Source organism: Trichosurus vulpecula, chromosome 2 (assembly GCF_011100635.1).
Source record: "Trichosurus vulpecula isolate mTriVul1 chromosome 2, mTriVul1.pri, whole genome shotgun sequence".
NCBI classification, from domain to species: Eukaryota; Metazoa; Chordata; class Mammalia; order Diprotodontia; family Phalangeridae; genus Trichosurus; species Trichosurus vulpecula.
In genome coordinates, this window is record NC_050574.1 from 348,332,259 (window position 1) to 348,358,972 (window position 26,714).

General features: G+C 40.6%; 1 protein-coding gene across 1 annotated transcript in view; it reads right to left on the reverse strand.

The window, feature by feature from the left end:
- TMPRSS7 (transmembrane serine protease 7) overlaps window positions 1-26,714 on the reverse strand; it is an 84,384-nt gene that overhangs the window by 6,324 nt on the left and 51,346 nt on the right. Inside the window, exons 11-16 of the mRNA XM_036745362.1 lie at window positions 22,884-23,020; window positions 15,297-15,404; window positions 12,064-12,174; window positions 11,037-11,153; window positions 9,159-9,333; window positions 2,125-2,393 (exon numbers count right to left, since the gene is read on the reverse strand). Of these exons, the coding sequence (XP_036601257.1) occupies window positions 2,125-2,393; window positions 9,159-9,333; window positions 11,037-11,153; window positions 12,064-12,174; window positions 15,297-15,404; window positions 22,884-23,020 (917 nt within the window). The remainder of the gene's footprint in view (window positions 1-2,124; window positions 2,394-9,158; window positions 9,334-11,036; window positions 11,154-12,063; window positions 12,175-15,296; window positions 15,405-22,883; window positions 23,021-26,714) is intronic.

Sequence of the window (26,714 nt, forward strand, 5' to 3'; positions counted from 1 at the left end):
TGTGCTAAGTGCTAGGGATACAAAAGGAGGCAAAAAAAGTAGGAGGTAAGATCCTATGCTGAGAGGAAATGGACAGTGGTATAGGGGGGTTAGGGAGTAAAGAAAATCTTAGAATCATAGACTTTGATACTTGCAAGAAACCTTAGAGGCCATCTAGTCCAACCTATGTGTGAAAGGAATCCCCATTGTAATGTACTTCAGAAGTGGTCAGAAGGTTTGGAATGTATGGTTTGGAGTGAGAGGGTGCATAGGAAGAATTGTTATGCCATCAGCAATGAGCAGTTGAGATTAGATAATGCAAATTTGAAGTGGATCAAGATGGCATTGTTATATGAATTCAGGATCAAGGATTTAGAACTGAAGGGGATCTAAGAGGCCACTTAGTCCAAACCCTTCATTTTACAAATGAGAGAGTGAGGCCAAAAGAGGTTATATAACTTGCTCAAGGTCATATAGTCAGTTTCTAAGGTGAGACTTGAACTTGGGTCTTCCCAACTACAAGTCTAGCACTCCATTCAACTACACCATACTTTTTCCAGCAGTATTGAACAACATGTGATAACAGAGAAGGTGAAGGGTGGAGAACTATGCCTGGTACATAGTTATCACTTAATAAATGTTCTATTTAGCCCTCTGTCGATTTATCTGTCTGTCTGTCTATCTATCTGTCTATCAATCATCTGTCTTTCTGTCTATCTACTTATCTGTCCACTTGTCTGTCTATCCCTCTGTCTTTCTATCTGTCTGTCTATCCATCTGTCTGCCCATCTATCTGTCTACTGTCTGTCTATCTGTCTACTATCTGTCTATCTGTCTAGCTATCATCTGTTTCTCTATCTATCTATCTATCTATCTATCTATCTATCTATCTATCTATCTATCTATCTATCTACTAGAGGTAACCCAGGATTGAGGTTTGGGAAAACAAGTAATGATAAAACAAAGTTGCCAAAGGCTCAAGGGTAAAAGACTCTATACAGCCTCAGGGTCAGGACTGTAAAAAAACCACACAGGAGTGAAGACCCAGGAAAACAGAGATGAGTGAAAGAAATTAAGGTGGTGGTGATGACGGAGAATAAGTTTAGGAGGAATGAACTGATAATTAAATTATAAATTATGAAATAGGGGCAGGCACACCCAATTCTTTGGGTACTCGCCAGGAAAGACTGGGAGTGACAGCAGGAAACAGAAAGCAATTACATTTTAATGAGGCACAGAGACAAGCAGCAGAAATGGTACAGAGGCAGAAGGCAGCTCAAGAACAGGGGAATGGGATAGTGAAGGCAGACCTCAAGGGGAAGGGGATAGCGATGGGGAGAGACAGAGTATCACTCACATAACCATGGATTAGAATTGGGAGCTGGGGGGGTGGGGTAAGATAGGAGTTTGAGGTCTCATTTTTGCAAGTTTTCTGAAGGAAACAGACCAGCTCCTATCTGCATCACTTTGTGGTAAATTTAATAAGATATATAAACTTTCTGAAAGCTACCGGTAAAACTTCAAAGTCATCATCTCAAAGCAATCAGCACCTTTTTGATATTCGGCTGATCGGGAACTGCGGAAGTCTGCATTTTATATGGAATTTACATATCATAGGACCAGAAGCCTTAAGAAGCAGTATCTAGATGGTTTCCCCTGAATCAGCACATATTACCAGGATATGAATTTTAGTTGATATATGATATAACTTGTGAATTATGCTCTTTGGGGCTTTGAGATGCGTTGTATGTGGCTTCCAGATTCCCCTTAGCAAATCTCATTTCTTGCTAAAACTTACTGACTAGAAGGAGAGGGAGTGGTCAAGGGGACCAGAACAAGATACAATTTTAACACAATGAGTAAAGGAAAGGAAGAGTGGAAGGATAAGTTATTATGAGAGAAGGAACTTCAGAGCTGATCGAGGAGGTGGAAGTTATGCGAGATGGCAATATCTAATGTATAATCATTATTGTGGGAGGCAGGAATGGAGTAGAGATGTAGGTCATGGGATTTGAGTAGGCTACTGAACTGGGAGGCTAAGGTATTAGAAGGGCTATCGGTGTGTTTATTAGATCATCCTGCTCAAGGTACTGAAGGAGAACAGCTGGGGGGTGGGGGCAGGGCAACGAATGAGTGCTTGCTCACCTGCTTCATTCCTTCGTCCCCAGCCTGTTATCCAGCACTTCTCTCCACTGTGCACTTTCTGTCCAATGGGAGGAATACATATTGGCTGAATTAACTGCTTCATGGTTTCAGGCCAAGCAGTGCTCAGCTGCAGCAGGGCGATATCATAGTCAAAGGTTTGGCTATTATAGTACTCATGAACCACAATTCTTCTCACTGGAGAGACAAACTTGGCATTACCTTGTATATACATCCCTAAGTGAGCAGTCCATGGCCTGGGGTCAGATAACCTGGCAGAAAAGGAGCAGGGTGCAAGGGCATCAATTTCTAGAAGCAAAAACAAGTACTATATGAGGTACTGAGGACACTGTCAAAATGAAGGTCAAAGGATAGAACACTAGGTATAGTTATTGCTACTGATGTTGGATTAGGGATAAGATATTTTTGTGCCTCACCATCCTTGTTTTTAAAACGGTGGCAATCATAACTGTTCTGTATCCTTATTTCCCTGACAATAAAAGTGAGACATTTACTTCAATACTTCAATAAGTCTGTGATCTAATTTATTTTATGACTACCTTCCATGACACAGATCACATCCTAAGGCAGTTGAATCAGAACAGATCCCTTCCCCCAGAAAAAAGTAGAGAGAGACAGTTGGAATAACTGATGAATATAACTAATGAACCTGTAAGTGAACCAAAGCAATTTTATCAATTCCTGTGATCTTCTTTAACTAGCTTATATGTGATTGGTATCTTCAAAGTGAGTCTACTAAATGTAGATATATACAGCCAGAAAGGATTCCAATTTTTCTTGTCCTCCTTCTTTCATTACATAAAACATTATAAGCTTCAACATTCAGGAGATACTCAGATGAGTCTATAAATCATTAGTAGTTTTATCCTATTCCCTGATATGTATCTCTCTGTTGACCGCTGAGTTGCCTATTCTTTAGATTCTGTGTATTCCATAATTCATAGCCATATAAAATCCCTTTAAAAAGTGATGGAAAAATATGGGGTCTGTGTCAGGAAAACAGCTTGGGATTCTAAAATTTGTGTAATTTTTCCAAATACAACTCACCCCACTTTTCTCTTTAATTCTGGTCCTGGCTAATTGCCTGTCTGTAGTGTCTGTCAAGGACAGATGTTGTGAGAATAATTTAGATATGCCTACTCAATTAGTCAGTATTTACTCAGTTCATCATGGTTTATTGGTACCAGTGATTGTCTATAAGTAAGATAAATAGGATAGAATTAATTATTAGAATAAGAATTACATGGATTGGAATTAATTGATCCTCTACTGATGATAATATTCATGTATTGATGATTATATTGCGTTTAATTGATAGATTTATGTTATATAGACTTATAGTTTGTTGTTTAGGTGAGTATTAACCTGTGTTAGGAATAAAGATAGAGACTTGCTGTCCTCCCCCTGACTCATATGAATATGCTTTGAGGTCTTCTGTGTTCCAGAAAACCAGTTTCCTCTAGTACTTTAATCTTTTGATCCTAACATTCATAAAATGCTAGTGGAAAGTCTCAGAATGTTGTTGCCTAGTCACTGACTAAACACTCATAATTTATACATGTGGAAAGCCTGATGATTTAACTTTGGCAGTTGAGGGAGATTTCCCTTTGGACAATCGTGGCTTTCCTCTTTTGGAACTGGCCAATCAAAGAACTGTTCTACCTCAATCTATTTGGGACATCTCTTTGGTTGCTATGAAGGAAGCAAAGCCTGGGGTAGAGGGATCCTTGACTGCAGAGGAGAGTCTTGGATCCAATTTCTTAGGGACCACCAGTTTCCCTAATATATCAAAACTGCGTCAAGTCTTGCCCATTTCTCTTTGTTGTGGATAGGAATTTTGGGGTCACAATGTAATGATGGACAAATTAATAGACTGCTTATCCCACAGCATACCACATTCTGAAGAAAAGTATTTTTCATCCATTTAATTTCTCTGTGTAGACTGTTAAGCTAAACTCTTTTGTATGGTCAGGGATATCACTGAAGAGGCCCCATAGGACTCTAAGGTTTTAAGTAGTTGGCATGATACAATCTGCAACCAGGATCATCAGGAGGATTTCACCATCTGTAGGGAGCCCCTTTTCAGTTAGGTGCTCTGTATAAGACATTGTCCCTGGCAATGGCAAACAATTCTGGTAAGCCTTCTTCGTGTTTTGAATTGTGATACTAATCATTCAACAAAGGGATCTTTGTGGTTGCATCTATCAAGGAATATTGTATGATTTTAATGTGCATGGGGACATCTTGCTGGAGAAAAACACTAAGGAGTATGTTTTACTATACCAAGTCAAATTACACACACACACACACACACACATGTATAGTGTTCAGGAAGATTAGGACCTCTGATGTGAGGGCTTTCTGAGCCCTTTTCATGAATGCTCATCCATCTTTGGTGCCCACCTAATTCACTCAACTCTCAACTATGGTTCCAAGAAGTTGTAGTACATGCAGTGGTCACACCCCAATAAACCATCTTGGCAGATGGGCTAAACCAAGGTAAGGTTAACTGACAGGCCTCAAACCCTGTGGTGAGTTAGAAGGGGTAGGGAAAATGATGCCCTTAAGGCCACATGTGGACTTCTAGGTCCTCAAGTGTGGCCCACTGACTAAATCCAAACTTCACAGAACAAATCTCCTTAATAAAAGGATTTGTTCTGTAAAACTTGGACTCAGTCAAAAGGCCACACCAAGGACCACATGTGGCCTCAAGGCTGAAGGCTCCCCATCCCTGATAGGAGGATGTTTATCCCAAGCATATGAAGACTTTCCCCAGTGGAATGGGTGCACGAAAACCATTTGCTCCAATGGCCATGAAGGTAGCTGAAGCAGGCTCCATGGAATGCTTAGAGGCATCAAAGAAGCCCAGATCATCCACTGCATCTCAGGCCATCACCAGTCAACCTGACTTTTGTCTTGCTGTTGGACTCAAAAGGAGAAAGCGAAGCCGATGACTTTGTGTAGCTCTGCCTCACTTAAATCAAATTCACACACAAGACATCACCCGTGATGTCACTGGTCCTCTTCGAAAACGAAGGACAAACAATATACATATACATCTATGTATGTATGCATGCACATATGCATGTATGTATAACCAATACAGAAATTCAACAGGATCTTGTATTTTTTGTACCTTTCAGTCAACTGTGGATATGAGATAACATGCTGAGAAAATCAAAGAATCACAGAATCTCAGAGTTGGACGGGATGTTAAAAGTCATCTAGCCCATCTCACACCTAAGGAGGAATTCTCCATGACTACTCATTATTAATGATGATCTAGCTTTAATCTGAAGACATTCAGGGATGGGGGAGTCAATACTCCTGAGCTAGTTTATCCCAAGATGGACAGTTCTGATTGTTAGAAAGTCTGTCCTTAAATTGAGTAATAAATCTACCTTCTCCTTGGTGTCCAAGCAAAACAAGTCTTATCCTTTTACATAACAGTCCTTCAGTTCCTTGAAACCAGCCATCATGCCTCTCTATGCTTTTCTTCTCCAAGTTTAATATGCTCATTTCCCTTAACTGATCATTTTATGGCATGGTTTTAAATTCTCTCACTCTGTTGGGTGACACCCTCTGTACACATACTGCAGTCTGTAATGAAAATTTCCAGTCACTCAGTACTCACAAGAAATATGTTCTACGATAGAAGAAATACAGTTTAGAACTTTGGCTCCTAACAGGAAATCATAACTTACTTATGATATTTAACAAAAACATGGCATCATCTCATTGGTAATTCACATAATTAGTTCTGTCAAGATTGTTTTGTGGTAATAAACAGAAACAGGTGGATTGATGGTTTTCAGGGGCGTTAGCCCTGCTCAAGCGATCAAGGGATATTGAGAGCTAACGTATAGATATTATTATATTATTAGTAGCAATGTTTAAGAGGTGGTGTTGGGTGGTGAAATCAACACTGAACTAGGAGTTAGGATATGAGTTCAAGTGTACCAAAGTCTCTAGAGATCCCACTTTGTAAAGCAGTAATCACCATTCTGAAGCCAAAGTAGTCCAGTCATCTTTTCTGTGCCAAGTGATGGAAATTTTTCGTCAGGTTCTGCTGAATCCTAAGTCCCAACACACTAAGGCGTTGAATGCAAGTCATTGAATCACAATATTAAGCAAGGTGTGTAAGACAGCCATGGGCACCATCTTAGCAGCTTCACTCTACATGTTGGCAGAAAAGCATTCAAAGCTTTGAGAAGCGTCAAGCCTAGTGCCCTGTGCCTCCTCCCCAACCGTTTTGTTCAGCCTGACTTGTTATTTCATAAGTGTGGAGAATTCCTGATATAAAGCCTCTCTCCACTGCTATAGATTAGAAACTTAAATGTAACCCATAGTCTTAAAGAGTCAAGAGAAGTTAATAGTATTGCTCATGATACCTGCTATATACTACTGGTGCCTCTCATGCCTTGCCCAATTAATAAATATTTGTTGAACTGAATTAAGTCAGTAAAAATGCTTACACAAACCAAAAATGTATGATTAATCATTTACTTAGCAGACTGGCAGGCATCTGGTTAGAAGATATGGCTTGGAGAATTTATTTGAGGGAAACTTGGGATTTGAAGAATGAATCATTACACAGAAAGACACTTGTTTCAAAATAAATATAGACTACAATTGCACAGGGTACCTGCATTACTCCTGAGACTGTTCTACTAGGTTGAGGGTTCTTAACTTTGAGTGTATGTCATAGATCCCTTTGGAAATTTGGTGAAGCCTATAGACCTCTCCTCTGAATGTTTTTAAATGTATAAAATAAAATATATAAAAATGAAAAAAATGAAAAAAGGTATAAATTTTGCCTCATACAAGTTCATGGAAAACCTAAAATCTTTCCAGTAACCACTTGGGCATCTGGACCCCAGCTACCCCTGCACTAGAAATAACAAGTAGCTCGGGCTTTTGTTTGTTTTGTTTTGTTTTGAGATTGAGTTTCCTATCTTACCCAGGCTGAAAGTGTAGTAACCTCAGTCCCACTACTAATTAGCATGGCTGCTTTTGACCTGCTCTTTTTTCACACCTCCTTAGGTAGTCCAGTGGCCCTCTGCTCCGAGGTGATCAGTGATGCCAGACTTAGCATGAACACCCAATCAAATTTAGTCCTACTACAGCTCAGAACTCTCCTGACCTTGAGGATCTTCTAGTCCCTACCTCTACCACTATAGACTACAGGTGTGTGCCACCGTGCTTGACTATTTACATGCTATTAATTCTTTGGAAATCCTCTTCCAACAAAACTATTCCTATTTGCTCAGGACAAGATCGTTTACTTAGAAAATCCCAGGGAATCAGCAAAGAAACTAACTGATACTATAGCTTCAGTAAAGTAGCAGGTTATAAAATAAACACACATAAATCAGGAGCAGGATAGTTAGGTGGCTTACTAGATAGAACCCTGGGCCTGGAGTCAAGAAGACTCATCTTCCTAAGTTCAAATCCAGCCTCAGACACTTACTAGCTGTGTGGCCCTGGGCAAGTCACTTAACCCTGTTTGCCTCTGTTCCTTATCTGTAAAAATGAGTTGAAGAAGGAAATGGTGAACCATTCCAGTTTCTTTGTTAAAAAAGAAGAAAACAAAACAAAACAAAATGAGGTCATGAAGAGTCAGACAGGAGTGAAACAACTAAACAAAAACAACTACAAATCGATATCATTTCCATCTAGTAGAAACAAACTCTGGGGAGGTTCCATTCACAATAACTACAAAATGCATAAGGTATCTGGGAGTCAACCTACTGAAGCGCATTATTTATCTGTATAGATACAACTACAAGATGTTCCTTAAAGAAACAAAGAATATTTTAAATGGTTGGGTTCACATTAAGTGCTCGTGACCAGCCCATGCCAACATAATGAACTTGGCAAAGATCAATGCACAAGTTAAGTGCTATGCCAACCTAAATACAATAGAGCTAGACAAAATAATAACAAAATTCTTTTGGAAAAATAAAAGCTCCACACAGGAAAGCTAATATAGTCTTGGGTTTTTTTCAGAAAGGCATATTATCTCAAATGAGAGATGTGATAGACATACCATACTCTACTCTGACCAGCTCACATGCAGAGTATTAGGTTTGGTTCTAGATACTACATTTTAGGGAGAGTATTGATAACTTGGAGAATACTCAAAAGAAGATAACTAAAATGGTGAAGGGGCTTAAGATCATTCCATATGACAATCAGTTAAAAGAACTGGGGGCAGCTATGTGGCACAGAGGATAGAGTACCACCCCTGGAGTTAGGGAGGTCCTGAGTTCAAATCCTGCTTTAGATACTAGCTGTGTAATGAGGGAAGGAAGGGAGGGAGGTAGGGAGGAAGGAAGGACTGGTGATATCTGGCCTTGAAAAGAAAAGACTAGCTGGGGGGGAAAGGCCTATTCCCTGAATGGGCATTATCTCACTCAAAGTGAGAACCTGAAAAGACCTTAGCCTGAAAGGACCAGGGTCTCCTAATGTATTCTGGGCCATCTCCAGTCATCCTGTTGAATATCTGGCCACTGGACCCAGATGACTCTGGAGTAGAAAGTGAGGCTGGTGACCTTGCACAGCCCTCCCTCACTCAGATCAAAGTCAACTGCCAGTCATGTCATCATCTTCCTGATGTCATGGTCCTCTTCAAAAACGAAGGACAAACACAACAACACAACAAAGCTAGGGGAAACATTACAGCAGCCTTCACTATTTGAAAGGCTGGCAAGTGGAAGAGGCATTTGGCTTGTTTGGCTTGAGCCCAGAGGGCAGAATTATGCAGAGAAGTTGAAAAGAAGCCAAATTAGTCTCGATAAAAGGAAAAATTTCCTTAAAAATAATGTCATATAAAGGTAAAGGCAATACATTCTCTGTTGGCAGGAAGATGCTCTTGTTGGGGATTTTGTAGAGGAAAGTTTTCTTCAGATACGGACTCAACTAGGTAACCTAGGAGGCCCTTCCAAATCCAAGATTCTGCAATTCTTTCACCTGAGGAGATGTGAAGGCAGCAAGCAAAGGAACTTCTGTCTTACCTGCTTCCTTGGAAACAGTGGGCTGCAGAGAGGAGCCACTCCCTGGAGATGACTGAAGCACCGCAGTAAGCAGACCCAACAAAATGGAGGCTGACTTGCCATGGCCACCCACCTTCCAGAGTATCAGAACCACCAATGATGCGGTGGAGAATAGAGGAGAAAGTCCTGCTGCAACCTTCAACAGTGAAGAGAAATGGAATCAAGTTTGTACTGGAATTGGGACCCTACCACTGCTGTAAATTAGTGTCCATTTCTTCCAGAGGAGAATGAACGTTTGGGTTTTCCCTGAGGCTGGTGCTACCCAAACTACTCCCTCTCGGCTCATATCTACACATATTCTTCCTTTCTATGTACAAAAATTATATTCCATCTATATGGGACAGGGCTTGGGGAAGAGGACGGATGCAGCAGAGATAAGTTGAGAGGGATCAACCTGAGGGAAGGGTCTGGTGGCTAGAGTTTGCCAAGTGACCAGAAAAACCAGGAGAGTTAGAATGTATGGGTAGGAACTCAAGATAAGATCCAAATAGCTGAAAAGCTGAAAGGGTTTCAAAATTGAGGTCATTGTAAGCCTGGAGGGAAATAGGGGGTGGAGAAGAAAGCATGCAACCACAAATTAATTACTAAAATACCACAAGGAGATTATAAACGTTTATTTCATAGATGGGAAAGATATTTGACAAGGATTCATGATAATGGTTGAATCCATTCAGAGGTTTTATGCTATTCTGATGAGTTTCAATAACTTGAAATTTAATGAATGTACCTATGCAGGGTGTTCCAAAAGTCTTAGTGCAGTTTTAGGCCACTGAAGTTTATATAATTGTAGCCATAGACCTAGAGCTGGAATGGACCCTTAAAACTTCTTGTCCAACCTCCTCATTTTACATTAGAAGAAATGGAGACCTAGGGAAGGTAGGTGACTTGTCCAAGGCCACCTAGGTAGTAAGCATGAGGTGTGTAACATATGTATATGTGTGTATGTATATGTGTGTGGTGTGTATAATGTTGGTGACTACAAATGACAATCTTGGGGTAACAGCTGCATAATGAGGACACATATATGTATGCATACATGCATGCATGTGCATATACATATATCTTGTGTGTATATATACACAGTGGGGATGCACACAAATATGTGTGTGTGTATTTATCTCTACACTGTGTATCTGCTACCCCAGGAGTGATATTTATAGACACAGGTGTGTATATATGTACAAATGTATATATGTGTATATGTATGTGTATATGTATACATGTGTATATATGCAAACATGTGTACATGTAAAGAGAGAAATCACATTAAACTCATTTACAAGCATGTAAGGCATATGTGTACATGCATTATTATTACTATTATCAATTATAATTTTTATTACATTTTAGTCACTATTTCTTATCTAATGACTCAACTTTGGCTAATGCATATATCCAGATAGGGAGAGAGGAAGGAAATCCATTCATTGTGTTTCAAGTGAAACTTCTATTCTCCGGGCTATTTGCAATGCCTTCATCTGGAGCATTAACCAGCATAAGTTCATGAAATAGTTTTATTTACTAATGACTTGTCAAGGCAAAGGTCACTTTATACTTCTATTTACAAAAGATAGTTCCTGTTTGATTTTTTTACATTTGTTCTTGGATTTGTTCTTTTTTTTCCTCCATTTTCTCCCAATAAAAACCATAGATTTTCTACCATTCTTGCTTGCTACAATGATATATATATATATATATATATATATATATATATATATATATATATGTATAACATTTTCACTCAGTGACGCTTAGTTTAGATGGAGATTAAATTTTTAAATCAAATAAGCCAAAGAAATAAAGGCATCACCAGTCGAGAAGATCCTTCTTCATACTTACTGCAGCCTTTCTCATCACTCCCATCTGGGCAGTCTACTGTCCCGTCACACTTGGCATTTTGTTTTCTAAAGCAAAAGTCATTGTCACACTTAAAAGTTTGGTTGTTGCAAGGAATTCCTAAAAGAAAACCAAAGGAGAAGTTCATGCTGTTGTTACCTCCCCTGGGAGTGATATACATGAGTCATCACAAATTTCATCACTTAATGCACATTTGCCAAATGCTGTGTTTACTGCTGCAGCAAAAAAGAAAAAAAAAGGAAGGTGGAAATGAAATGATCTCAGCTCTCAGGCTCGTTTAAAGACAGTGGTGCAATCAGAGGAGGCCTGTTGGAAATAGACAGTGCTGTTTGGTGACTTCTCTGATCAGTCTATGATAAAAAGCAATTGGACGTCAAAGACTCGAGTCTTCTCTGGGAAGAAAAGTGATAATATCACATTTATACAGTGCTTTAAGATATACAAAGCGCTTTACAGCTATTGTATTTTCTCAGCAACCCTGGGTGGTAGGTGCTATTATCATCCCCATTTTACAGATAGGGAAACTGAGATTCAGAGAGGTGATTCGCCCAGGATCACACAGCCAGTAGATGTTTGTGGCAAGTTTCAAATTAGGTCTTCCTGATGCTAAGTTCAGCTGTCTATTCACTACAATGTACCACGTGGCTGCTTAAAAAAAAAAAAAGAAAAGACAGAAGCAATGCTTAAAATCATTTGCTTCTTGTCAGAAATAAACCAATAAAAAACAAGGTTCTTGGAAAACTGCAGGACATTTAGCTCTGAAGAGGCCCGATATGCATACCCTTAGAGGGCATATGGTGTTGTGTGGCACATAGTAGTGCCTTATGCCATTGCCACTGGCAGAGCGAGGGGGTCTTGTCAGTCAACCTCAGGGCCTTAGTTTCCCTACACTTCTGAACTACAAGAAAAGCAAAGGGATAAAGAGCATTGCATACTTAACAGGCACACATGTCCCAGAAATATTTGGGGAAAGGTCTGCCGAAAAGAGCACAGAGTGAAGATTCCTTACTCTGAGTGCAGTTCTGTTCATCTTGGCCATCTTTGCAGTCCCTAAAGCCATCACAGACCAGGGGAGCCTGTGATGTGAAGGCACTGACATTACAAGCAGGCTTGAGCATGCCTAGAACAAGAAGCAGAGAGCAAACTGGTGAGTCTGAGTCAGTGTTGGGAGGCTTTGGGGGTGAGAAATGCCCCTCTTAGGGTAGCAGCTGCACACTGGGCATGCAAACTTTCTGAAATTAAAAAAAAAAACAACAACTCGGCCCACTGCTCCAAAAACCAATACCCTCCTGGTTCTGTGAGGCCCAACCCAAAGGAAGGCTAGCAAGTCGTAGACACATGGTTTGTAGGGGCGGAATTGAACAATGGGAGTCCATTTTTAGGTATTTCTTCCTGTTAAAAATAAAAGGAATTATTCTGCATTCAAACATGCTAAAGCATAAATCTCGGTACTCTCATCCTGGTAATACTCCCACGAAGCTCCTTTGGACAAAGGCAATGCTTTTTGTATCCAAAGCAGTGTCTAGGTGGCACAGTGAGTAGAGCACCGGCCCTGGAGTCGGGAGGACCTGAGTTCAAATCCAGCCTCAAACACTTGACACACTTACTAGCTGTGTGACCTTGGGCAAGTCACTTAACCCTAATTGCCCTACCTTCCTCCCTCAAAAAAAAAAAAGTGTCTACCCCAAACCTGGCAGCTAAGTTAAATAATTGGAAAGTGAAGTGGATATTTTGGGAAACTGAATTAATTCTTCTAGGCAATAATAACAACGTAGATGATAATTGTCCAAATGCCTGTTTGGTTCTGTTTCGCAAGGTATACGAGACTCCACACAGAAGGTAGAAGAAGTAAACCATTCATTCGGACACCAGAGAACCAGATCCCACAAGCCATTTATCCAATGTATCAGAGCAGTAAAACATTCTACACACAATATCACCACCTGGAGCCTCGTCATCCCAAAACCTCTCCAACTCCCTGCTGGGGTCTCCCCCAAAACAAAGTCACAGTACAGCTAAGTCAGCCTGTTCAGCTCTAACTATCATGACGGCAGCCATTAGCAGCCTAACTGCTCTCTCTCTCTCTCACTCTTTCTCCCTCCTCTCTCTCTCTCTCTCTCTCTCTCTCTCTCTCTCTCTCTCTCAGAATTTCCTGTGATATAAAACTTCCTTTTCCTTTCAGGAAGCTCTTCCCACCACATGTGACTTAGGCTTCCTGTGATGTAAGCGGGTCACATGGCCTATTAATGGGTGGGAAAGACCTCAAAATCTAAATGGTTACTACAGCATTCCATCCAGTACATAGTGGCAGGTCATCTTTGGTGTCCTGTAATGCCACCCACCATCCTTATATTTATCTGTTCACGTGACTTAACAGATTCAATTCAATAAACATTTATTAAGCACCTACTATGTGCCAGGTGCTATGATAAGTGCTAAGGATACAAATTAAAAAAAAAAGTCCCTGGGATCAAGAGGGACCCAGTATGGGTCCTAGAATAGAAACCAACAGAGCTGCCAATGGAAAATGGAGAGTTACCTTGGAAGTTCTGAGCCCTTTGGGAGGAATTTATTTAGCCTCTAGCCGTTTAATCATAGGAGTAAGGCAAATGAGGGGGTTGATTATCGAAACAGATCTCTTTTGAGTGTGGCATCTACGCTCCTTAAAGATTTCATTCATCTCCTGATTTACTCCCAAGGAGTAACTCAAGAAAAGTGGGTGGATGTTCATCTACTAAACAGCAACAGCTGCCAAGGTGATGATGACATAATTAATCCCTTTGCTGTAAAACATTGAGGCAATAAAGCAAAAGAAGATGCGTGCCTCAACCACCAGATAATGATCAGTAGTGAGAAGTTAGACCAATTCATTAGATGGTCATTTAGACCAAAATGATCAATATCATATGTATTGCATATTGATTCATATAAAATTAATTTTAATTTTTATAGGTATATGTGTTATATTCAAAGAGGCCTAACTGCAAGTAACATTTATGGCAGGCCGGCACAACGTATGGCCACTTGAGGCCCACCAAAGGATTTCCAGTGGCATGAAAAATATAGGGTTGCTGCTGCTCACTCTGTCCTGTTTGTTAAGTGACCTGTGGCAACCATCTGTTGTCCGTCTGTCTCTAGTCTAACCTATCTGTGGACTGAAGAAGTTTAGCCCATTTTAATTTTGGCCCCTACCTACTGCCAAGTTGTACAGGTCTGCTTTATGGTATGTGGAGCTGGGGCTCTAAATCTCTGATTTCCACGGGGTAGGGAACACCCATGGGAGATACCCCACTCTACAAAAGCAGATTATTCTCTACTCTGAAAACTATAGTCACTGCGATTTGTGATTTGTTTAGGATTCCACAGACAATTTGCCTCAGTTATGCTTGAACCTTGGGTCTTCCTGATCCTGAGGTCTGCATCCTGTTTAGTAAACATGCCATTGCTGCCTCTCAACTAGGAGTTAATGAAAGAAAAACATTTACAGTAAGCTATTGCAGTTATATGCAAACTCAACTTCTAGGGCGTTTGGGAAAGGGTAGAACCAACAGTGATTTGTGGATTAGTTTCTTAAGACTTCTCCCTTAGTCCATAAACATAATATTGCCACCAACAAAAATCCCCCCAAATGAAACTATTCTCAGAAAAGGGGGACTTCTGCTGGTCTTTGTCAATGTGCTTTAAAGGCAACCTTTCAGTTATGAAATTGAGTCTTTCCTCAGTGAGAATGTCTGTGGATTTAAGTGTTTTTTAGCTTCTGGGTAACAGAGAGCATATAGCCCCCTCTAACTCTTCCACCCACAATCTTCCAATCTCTTGACACCTGTGTGTGCTTTCCTAGGTCACTTCTGCCTCCTTGCTTTTACAAATCGGCAAACTGAACTCCAACTGTGGGGCTTGGAGAGGTTTGGCAGGCTAGGGAGGAGAAGAGGGTAGATATAGAAGAGATCAGTAACCATGAACAGCCCAGCAGTGAGAGGCCATAGTGAGGAGGGGGCAAAGGGAAGAGCTGGTCCAGACTGATATGTAAGGGGCTTAACAGGAAGTGGGGCTGATGGGAAGTCAAAGTCAGAAAGTGACCAATGCAACTGGCCAAGAGGATTAGGCAGGAAGTCAGAAACTGAATTTGAGTATCACTGGGTAATGCAGCTAGAAGATAGTAGTCTAAGGCTAAAAATACAAGAGGGTGTATTCAAGGAGCTTTTTGTTGACAAGAATCAGGTTGAAAACCCAGATACCAACCGCAGTAAAGTTCATCACTTTCATCAAAGCAGTCATTGCTGCCATCACAGCGCTGAGCCTGGGGAACACATAGGCCGGTGGCACATCTGAAGTGATTTGCTGGACAAGCTAGAGACAAAAGAAGGCAGAGAAGTGAAGCACATTCCCAAGTGGTGTAAGATCTCCTTAGTCAAATGCTCAAAAGGAAGTCGTCAAGCTAGTTATTCCTACCTCCACAGCCAGCTGTGGCTACCTGAAGTCTATGATAGAGGAATTTAAATTTCGTGGTACCATAATTTCTTCCAAGCATCATTGATAGAAATTTTATTGTAACATTCCTTTTCTTAAAAATTAATCAAAAAAGGCAGTGTTTGAGGGAAGGAGGAAGAAAACAGATGGACAGGAATTTTGGATTAATATTCCATCTAGAGTCATGTAGAGTCTAGGGGCAGCTAAGTGGCACAGTGGATAGAGTGTTAGGTCTGGAGTCAAGAAGACCCATCTTCCTGAGTTCAGATTTGTCTTCTGACTCTTCCTAGCTGTGTGACCTTGGGTAAGTCACTTAACCCTGCTTGCCTCAGTTTCCTCATCTGTAAAATGAGCTGAAGAAGGAAAAGGCAAACCACTCTAGGGTCTATGCCGAGAAAACTCTAAATGGGATCATGATGAGTCAGACATGACTAATTTGACAGAAAAACAAGAGTCATATGGAGATAAAGAATGACAGCGAGTACCAGCTCTACCCACCACTAGCAAAGCTGTGTGGCCTTGGTTATTTAAGTTACTTAAACTTTCTGGGCCTCAGTTTCCTCATTATAAAAATAAGCAGGTTGGACAAAATGGCCTCTGAGGTCCTGTTGTTGCTCTGTCGTTTTCAGTCGTGTCCGACTCTTCACGATCCCATTTGGGGTTTTCTTGGCAGAGATAACAGAGCGGTTTGACATTTCCTTCTCCAGCCCATTTTACAGGTGAGGAAATTGAGGCAAGCAGGGTTAAGTGACTTGCCCAGGGTCACACAGCTAGGAAGGACTTGAACTCGGGAAGATGAGTCTTCCTGATTCCAGGCCCGATGCTCTATCCACTGTGCCACCTAGCGGTCATGTTCAGTTCTAAATCTTATAAGGTCCCTGCCAGTTCTGACTTTCTAGGATTCTATGGCTATACTGCCTACTGCCACCACACTAATGACAGCTCTCTGATCCTAATCATGGCTCTCAGGGTTGAGATTAGAACATATAATTATGAAGGCCAGGGGTTGGCAAACTATACAGCTGGACAGCCAAATCCTGCAGTTGTCCCCTATGAACAAAGGATGGTTTTTACATTTTTAAATGTAATAAAACTTTATTTTAAAATGTAAAAATCATTTCTAGCATCCTAGGCTGGATTTTTTGGGGGGAGGGAATATAGTTTGTTGACCCCTGATCTAGTCCAATAGACTTATAAGTCATCATGTTAATTCCTTCATTTTTTAAATAGGGAGATTGGGGTCCAGAGAAATAAAGTGACCCCAACCAATGTCACACAGCTATTTGGTGGCAGAGGTGGTATTTGAACCCTGGTTTCTTGACTTCCAGTCCAAGACTCCTTGTACTATACTACTTCTAATCATTTCTCTACATTTGCCCAAACTGCCACCTCCTTAATTTAAAATCAAACATACCAAAGAAATGCATTGTAGAGAGGCAGCTCTCTCTGTTCTCATAAAAGTAAAACAGGCAGAAGGTTGCAATAAACATATCAGGTGAACTCTCAGCCAGATGTGCTAAATAGACCTATCCAGGAGAGTGCTGGAGCCAGCTTGTACTGGCTTATGAGAGCTGATTGTTAAATTTTCAGTGTATGTATTTACACCTTGGAAATTGGCAAATATTACAAATCAGGGTTTGATTTATTGTTTTGTTGATTGTCTAGAGTTAAGAAAGTAAGGGGAAAATATTAATAATAATATAGATAAAACCTAAAAGTGTGTTACACATAAATTTCCCCATCTGGTGAGTCAGTTGTTAAACATTTACCTATATCCCTGAAATCTATCCTTGGCAAAAGCCCATGTTTATTGTATAGGTATATCAGGGAGTGGAGCTGAAAATCTATTGGCTGACTACCTCTTTCTGTTAATGGTGAATCTGAGCTCCTAATGTTCAGGAGCCAAAAGAAATTAGTGTATACTTCTACACTCTTGGGATCCATAGAGCTAGAGCTGGAAGCAACTTTAAAGGTAATCTATGCCAACACCTTCACTTTACAGATGAGGAAACTGAGGCCTGGGGAGGTTAGGTGGTAGGAAGTAGTGCCCGTGGTTGCATAGTTGAGATTTGAATTCAGGTCCCAGGATTCCAAGCTCAACATTCCAATTTCAACACTTCCCCCCACCCCATGCGAATGCTTAGAAGGGGCTTGGTGAAGGAAGGGTCATGATTAAAGGAGCTTTCTGTTTCCAGCCAAAAGCTAAATAGGTAAGATAATTTTAACATCAAGTGTCTATGATTTTTAAAAATTTGTCAAATAGAAAATTTGTAGGATTGTGGGGTTAAAGCTGGAAGGGATCTTCCAAGTTATCTCATCTAATTTACTCATTTTTAAATGAGGAAAATGAGGCTTCAAGACATAAAATGATTTACCCAAAGTCTCACAGTGATTAAGTAATAGAGCCAGTATTTGAATCCAGGTCCTCTGACTCCAAATCCATTACCCATTCTACTGTACCACAATTGCACATTTAGACTGGAATGAACCTCTAAGGTCATGCAGACCAATCTCTCATTTTTACAAATGAGGAAACTGAGACCCAGAAGAGTTAAGTGACCTAACCAAGGTCATACAAGTAGTAAATGGTATAGCCAAACTGCAAACTCAGGTCTTCTGACTCCAAATTCAATGTTTTTTCTTTGGTTTAAATTTTTTTTTTCAGTTCTTAATTCTGTCCCTCCTTCCAGCCCCTCCCTGACTCATTGAGAAGACAAAAAATATAATATACATTATACATATCAAGTCATGCAGAACCTATTTCCATGTTAGCCATGTTGGTGGGGGAAGGAAGGAGAACAAGAAAAAAAAAAGAAAGTGAAAGAAAATATGCTTTCATCTGCATTCAGAGTTCTTTAGTTTTCTCTCTAGAGTTGGATAGCATTTTCCATCATGAGTCTTTTGGAATTGTTTTGGATCATTGTATTTGATTAGAATAGCCGAGTCTTTCACAATTGATTATCATTACAATATTGCTGTTACTGAGCACAATATTCTCCTAGTTCTGCTCACTTCACTTTGCATCAGCTCATATAAGTCTTCCCAGGTTTTTCAATTCTTATGATATAATAGTATTCCATCACAATCACATAACACAACTTGTTCAGCCAATTCTCCAACTGATGGGCTTCCTCTCAGTTTCCAACTCTTTGCCACCATAAAAAGAGTCGCCATAAACATTTTTATACATATAGATCCTTTTCCTTTTTCCTTTGATCTCTTTGAGGTATGTACCAACTATCTGTGTTGCTGGGTCAAGGGGGATGCACAATTTTTAGCCTTTTGGCCCTAGTTCCAAATTATTTTCCAGAATGTTTGGGACCAGTTCACAACTCCACCAACAATGCATTATTGTTCCAATTTTCCCACATCCCCTCCAATATTTATCATATTCCTTTTCTGTCATATTAACCAATCTGATAGGTGTGAGTTGGTATTTCTGAGGCTTCTTTTAATTTGCATTTCTTTAATTAGTAATTATCTAAAGCATTTTTTCACATGACCGTGGATAGCTTTGATTTCTCCTTCTGAAAATTGCTTGTTCGTGTTCTTTGACCATTTATAAATTGGGAAATAGCTCTTATTTGGATAAATTTGACTCAGTTCCTTATATATTTGAGAAATGAGGACTTTACCATAGAAACTTGTTATAATTTTTCCAGTTTCCCGCTTTCCTTCTAATTTTGGCTGTATTTGTTTCATTTATGCAAACATTTTTAAATTAATATAATCAGAATTATCCATTTTGTATCCCATGATCTTCTGTTTCTTGTTTGGTTGTAAACTCTTCTCTTATCCATAGATCCAACACGTAAATTTTTCCTTACTCCTTTAATTTGTTGGTTTCACCCTTTATGTCTAAATCATGTAGCCATTTTGAGTTCTTCTTGGTATATGGTGTGAGATGTTGGTCTATGCCTAGTTTTTACCATAATGCTTTCAAGTTTTCCCAATGGTTTGTTGTCAATAGTGAATTTTTGTCCTCAAATCTTGGATCTTTGGGTTTATCAAATATTAGATTACTGTGCTCATTTAGTTCTATATATTGTGTGCCTAATCTATTCCACTGAGCCATCACTCTATTTCTTGTTCACTACCAGATTATCTTGATGAATTACCTCTTTCTAGTATAGTTTAAGATCTGGTATTGTTAGGCTATCTTCCTTCATCTTTTTTCTATTGATTCCCTTGTTATTCTTGACCTTTTGTTCCTCTGGATGAATTTGCTATTATTTTTTCTAGCTCTAAAAAATAATTCTTTGGTAATTTGATTTGTATGGCACTGAATAAGTAAATTAATTTAGGTAGTCTTGTCATTTTATTGTGTTGGCTTGGCATACCCGTGAGCAATTAAGATTTCTCCAATTATTTAGATTTGTCTTTATCTGTGTGAAAAGTGTTCTGTAATTGTGTTCAGAAAGTCCTTGTATGTGTCTTGGCAGGTAGACCCCCAAATCTACTATCTGCAGTTATTTTAAATGGAATTTCTCTTTCAATTTCTTCCTTCTAGGTCCAATGTTCTCTCTTAATCACAGAGAAAAATAAAAAGTCACTTGCTCCATACTTATCTAACCAGGCAGGCTGATAGGAAGAGCATCTGGGAAGCCAGATCAAAGTGTCAAGTGGCCCAGCTGCTAGAGAAGTAGTGGAGGACAGGGTAAAGAGCCTTAGGCTGTGGTTCAGGAACATGTTGGAGCCAAGACTTAGACATTAAACTTGTGTTCTCTTCCCTCCTTTGATTCAAGACACTCAAAGCCATTGAACCTAAGAGACAGCCAATCAGTACAACCCAATATGGGCCAGGCAAGGGGAGAAATATGCCAATGGAGTCATGCCTCATGGTGATTACTGGGTCTTGAATGAATCCATCAGGAATGGTTAGTTAAGGATCTAATCAGTAGTTTTGGCTGGGTTGGAATAAGAGCAATTGCCAGCTAGGGCTCCGCTCCAGGGAGATATCGAAGGGATGTGCTGATTGGCATTTCAGATGAGGTACAAGACCTGGTCCAGAGACTTCTCTCCACGCAGCCAGCATACTTATAGGGATGAGAGAAACTTGAATGCTGGGGATTGTCAGCTTCAGAAATGCACTGAATTCTGTCTCCAGCTTCAACAATTTTCCTTAAGAAGGTTTGAGGTTAATATTCCTCTCTGTTCTTACTGTCACAGTACTGATTTCCCAGAACACAGGTAAGGCACTGAAGTTCTGCCTGTAGCAATGTCAATTCTGTGAGCTTTAAGTTCCAGCAGATTTAAGACAAAAGGGACTGATCTGATTTTCTTTGCCCAGATCTCCATAGTTAATCCAGGCCAAAATGAACCATATAATTTAAGTCCAGCCTAACCGTACACAGAAAATTCATCACCAGGTCAGGACTTCAGAAACAAATTTTAGTGGATTGGCAATTTGGGACTTCAATTCAACACCAGATCTCAAACAATACTACAATACTTCCATCAAGAACCAATTAGGGACAGCTAGGTAGTGTAATGGATAGAGCACTGGCCCTGAAATCAGAAAGACATGAGCTCAAATCTGGCCTCAGACACTTGCTAGTTGCTTGACTCTGGGCAAGTCACTTAACTCTGCCTCAAAAAAAAAATCTGTTAAGTACTTCGGAGGCTGAAATGTATGTGTGAGTGCACTGGGGTGTAGAGAAATCAAGCAATTTCTTTGTAAGTCTTTCTAAAATCCATTGTGTAGTTTCCTTCTTGATTGCTGAAATTTAAGAATATACTGAAAATATTATGAAAAAAAAAGAATCTATTAAGTACCTACTATGTTTGAGGAACTGGGGATACAAAAATATAACTGTCAAAACAGTCTCTGTTTATGAGAAGCTTCCATTTTATAGGAATGTTTTCCTAGTGGGTTAATATCCTGGGCCTCAAGAAAGACAAGTATTTCCACAGGCAGAGATAAGAGGGGAATGCATTCCAGGCATGGAGCCAAGCAGCGCACTTCTAGACTGAAAAATTTCCAGGGTGATTATATTATCCTACCTATTAAGAATAACATGAGAAGCAATTAATTGATTGTAAATCACCACCAGGGTGGGCCACCCACCTATGTTGTAAAGATAAATGAACAACGACTTAGTGATTTTTAAAATATTACCTTAAAAAACAAAATAGTAACTATGTAAGTTGCGTTAAAATTCAGTATTTACCATTTAAACTCTGCAATGCTAGCCGCTGCAGTAGCAACTACATTTGACTATGTTCTTAAGGTTTTAAAAATGCGATAGAAGCAGTGTATACTGGTGGACAGACAGAGGGCCTTGAAGCTTCTGACAAATGCTGGCTGTATGACCCTGGGCAAGTCTTTAGCTTTTTCACTGGACAGAGGAGTCAAACACTTAGTCTGCCAGGCAGCCCATGCCAGAAACAGCTTATAAAGTAATTGAGAAATATTTAACAAAATAAAAAAAAAAATACCAGGGCTGTTAGGTGGGTGGTGCAGTGGATAGAGTGCCTGACCTGGAGTCAGGAAAATCTGAAGTCAAATCCAGCCACAGACACTCACTATCTTTGTGACCTTGGGCAAGTCACTTAAACTCTGCCTCAGTTTCCTTATCAGTAAAATGGGGACATACTGGAAAAGGAAATAGCAAACCAGTCCAGTATCTTTGCCAAGAAAACCTCGTGGACAAAGTCCAGGGCGTCAGGTAGAGTCTACTGAAAGACTTAGCAAGAACAAAATAAAAATAATAAAATAAATAATAATAAAATCCAAATTAAAAAAGAATAAAATAAACAAAATAAAAGTAAAACATAGATAACATTACTTTTCAGTATGCCACTGCAGGGATCCTTATTCAGGGATGAGTGGCCTATTTCTAGTTGAGTTTGATACAGCTTCTCTAATCAGATCTCTAGGACTCTTAACTTTCAGGAAAAGTGCAGGCCTGCATTGGTAGAGGGAATTTCCCTACCCGAGATAGCTCCCTTTGCTAAAGAAATCACGGATCCAGTTCTTTCCCCCTATCCCCTCACCACACTGCATGGAATCATGGATTCCACCATCTCAGAAGGATGAAATTTGCAAGGGACCCAAAGGACAAGGGATAGGAACGTAGTAGGTTGGAGTAGGCTGCAGGACAATAATTTGTATGCAAGAAGGGTCACAAACTATCACTAAGCTGGTGAGAGTGAAAGAAGACAGGGTAGCACGATTGTTGTGCTGGTACCCACAAAAATGTTTATAAAAAAGATCCGGAGAGTGACCTCTAGCACAGTGAGTATATCTTCTGTGGAGGATGGATGAGAAGCACATGGGATGAAAAGGCATTGATTGTAAATGCATCTATCAAAGAGGGGGTGGGGGGGTGGGACGGGGGACATGAATCTCATTCTTACGTTGGCTGATGTTGTAACTACCATATTCCACCAAAAGTGGTTTGTCTGAAAGTCTTGAGCTGCACTGAAGCTGCACGTGAACTACAGAGCTGGCTATTCGGAAAATTGTCTGGTGATCAATGTAAGAACCACAGTACCTGAGGAGAAGAGAGCGACAAAGGGGAAAGACAAAGGAGAGAAATAACTAGGTCAGATTGGATTTAACCACTCCTGGACTATTACAGTGGCCTCCCAGTTGGTTCCCCTGTCTCAATTCTCTTCCCCCTCTCCAATCTGTCCTTCCCATGGCTTCCAAACTGATTTCCCTAAAGTATAAGTCTGTCCATGTAACTCCCCTGTAGCCTGTAGGGTCAGATCTGAAGACCTCTATTTGGCTTTCAAAACCCTTCGCTGCCCAGCTCCAGCCTCCCTTTCCAATGTGATTATTCAATTCCTCCCCTTTCCAACTTACAAGGTACAAACCAACCTCCTTTCTTGCTATTCCTTCCAGGTTAGATCATATCTCATCTCTCACTCTTTGCACTGGCTTCCCCCAATGCCAGGATCATATTCCCTCCTCAACAACACTTTATAGAATCCTTCTTTCAAACTCTTGCTCAAGGATCACCTTCTACATAAAGCCTCCCCAGCTGCTGGTGTTCTACCCCACACGTATTTATTTTGCATATGCTTGTTTATGGATGAGTTGTCTCCTCCAATAGACTTCGAGCTTCTTGAGGGTTGGGACTGCTTTATTCATTAGGTCAGATCAAGTAGGTCCTTTGAATTCACCCATATGATGGAGTTCAGATACAATAGGATCTAACTTAAAACGGAAACCTCACTCACTTTCAGTCAGTCAGTCCACAAACATTTAAGGGCCTACTTTCCTTTGCTTCTCAGTTGATTAGTACTGCCAGAGGAGGTTGGAAGTTGCATAGTACCAGACACATAGTAGGCATTTTAATAAATACTTGTGGATTGATTAAATGATTGGAAATGTACTGGGTTTTATGGGTCAAGCTTTGGTGTAACCAAGTTCACATACATTTTGGCCTCTGCTGTCCTTCATATTCCTCCTGCTATAAATAATGAGGCTTTTTTTCTTCTTCTGAGTAGTATAGTGGAAAGAACACTGGATCTGGAGTTAGAGAACATGGATTCAAATCTCACCCCTGTGTGACTGGGGGCAAGTTACTTTTCTGGGCCTCAGTTTCCACATTTGTAAAATGATGTGGCTGGACAAGTGATCTCTAAGGTACCGTGCAGCTATGAGTTAGTTTTTTCAAAAAATATTTTGATACCCAGGATTGATTTAATTTCTCCATGACTCAGTTTCTTCCCCTGATATAGGGACTGGACCTATGATTTCATTGGTATGAGGAACTGTCACATGGAGAAGCTGTCAAGGCAAGTCACCAAATACCTCTCAGAGAGCTGTCCAGAGCCCTGAAAGGTTAAGTGATAACCAATAGAGATAGCAGAGGCAAGTCTTGAACCCGGGACTTCCAGGCTCCAAGACCAGCTCTCTATCTGCTAAACCATGGTGCCTCTCCTATATAAAGAGCACTGATTTTTTTTTTTAATTTTTGGAGGCAATCAGGGTTAGATGACTTGCAGCTAGTGAGTTTCTGAGGTCAGATTTGAACTCAGGTCCTTTTGACTCCAGGGCCAGTGCTCTATTCCCTGTACAAGCTAGCTGCCCCAAAAACAATTCTTGTGGAGTTGCTCAGACACTCAATTATCCGAGGTCATATGGGGATGGGAGAACTTGAGTAATTGGAGTCCATCAATAATCCTGAAATCTCACTTGAACTATTTATTTTAACTTCTTTCTCTACTTTCCCTTTAATTGGAAGAATTGACTAAGATTCTCTTTTCCTTGCCCAATCCAACCTCCTGTGGCAGTGCTGACCAACTGTGAAGGTGTCAAAGGAGAGGCAAAAGTGGAAAAGAGGAGCAAAGAATCCTGGGCAATCCAGATGCTGGCATTAGGCGAAACTGTTGAGAGGTAACTAATTAACGGCAGTCATCCTCGGAGGAACGTAGAGCCAGAATTCGCTGGGTCAGATCAAGTCTGTGCATCAAATTCACCCAGGTGATGGAGCTCTGACACATCCATAGGGTGTAATTTTAAACTGAATCCTCACTCACTTTCAATCAGTCAATAAACATTTAAGTGCCTACTGTCTGCCAGGTACTGTGCAAAGAGCTGGGGATACAAAGAAAGGTAAGAAACAGTCCATGCTTTAAAGGAACTCGCAATCTAATGGTGGAGACAACATGAAAATAATTATGTGCAAACGTAATACAAGATAAGTAGGAAATAATCAACAGAGAAAAGGCACTAGAATTAAGAGGGATCAGGACAGGCTTCCTGTCGGAGGTGGGATTTTAACTGAGACTTGAAGGAAACCAGGAGGAAGAGATGAGGAGGGAGAGCATTCCATGTATGGAGGATAGCTAGTGAAAATGGGGTGGGGGAAAAAGTGGGGAGGCAGACAGCTAGGTGCTACAGTGGATAGAGTATTGGCCCTAGAGTCAGGAAGACCTGAGTTCAAATTTGACCTCAGACATGTACTAGATGTGTCACCCTGGGTGAGTCATTTAACCCTGTTTGCCTCAGTTCTTCATCTGTAAAATGAGCTGAAGAAGGAAATGGCAAACCACTCTAGTATCTTTGCCAAGAAAACCCCAAATGGGGTCAGGAAGAGTCAGATGTGACTGAAACAATTGGACAACAGAAAAGAGGGAAGGGACTGTGATATAAGGTGCAAGAAGACTGGAAATGTGGTGGGAATCAAGTTATGAAGCGCTTTGAAAACCAAACAGAAGACTGTATATTTGTTCCTAGAGGTGATAGGGAGGTGCTAGAGATGGTCAGTCAGACCTGCTCCTTTGGAAGATCCCTTTGACAGCAAGAGGGGGTTGGACTGGAGGGAGGAGGCTTTTGGTAGGGAGACCAACCAGTGGACTACCATCATCCAGATGGGAAGCCATGAGGACTTGCTTTAAGATGGTGGCAATGTCAGAGGAGTCAGGGGAGAGTTGTTAAGGAGTTAAAATTGATAGGCCTCAGAAACAGATTGGATATGGAGGATGAAAAAGAGTGAGGAGCTGATGATGACACCTATATTGTGAGCCTGAGGGACTGGGAAGATGGTGGTACCCTATTAATAGAGAAGCTAGAGGAGAGGGGAAGGGAGAAGAGGGAAGGAGAGGGGAGGGGAAGAGAGAGGAAGGCAGGGGTGGGGAGAGGAGAGGAGAATGGAGGGCAGGGGAGCAGAGGGGAGGGAAGGGGAGGAGAGGAGAATGGAGGGCAGGGGAGCAGAGGGGAGGGGAGGGAGGAAATAATGATTTCTTGTAATTCAAGACAAGTTCTGGGCCAGATTTCAAAGGATGTCTTTCAGGTGATGTCTCTTCTCTTTCTGAGCTCTTCTCTCACACATCTCCAAGCCTCTATTTTTTTTTTAATGACTCACCAAGCTCAGAGTGCTCTTATGGGAGGATCTGTCTATCCCAAGCCATCCACTCTATGACCTTCATTCAGGACCTGCCCAGTCCTTACAACAACAAACCTTTTAAAACTTCTCTCCCTACTCTAGTAAATACATGTATTCAGGGCAGTTTCACTCCCAAGGAAGAAAGGATCTATTTAAATGAATTCCCTCTAAGGTATGAATGACCAAGCCCTCCCAGGTTCATTTGCATTTTAAAAGATGTTCTTCAGCTCAAGAGGAAGTCTGAACCAGCAACTTTCCCTGAGCAGTCACCGGAAGAAATGAATTTAAGGCTCCTGGAGAGATAAAAGTATGAGCCATAGACCTTCTATTCAATGGACAGCTATCTACT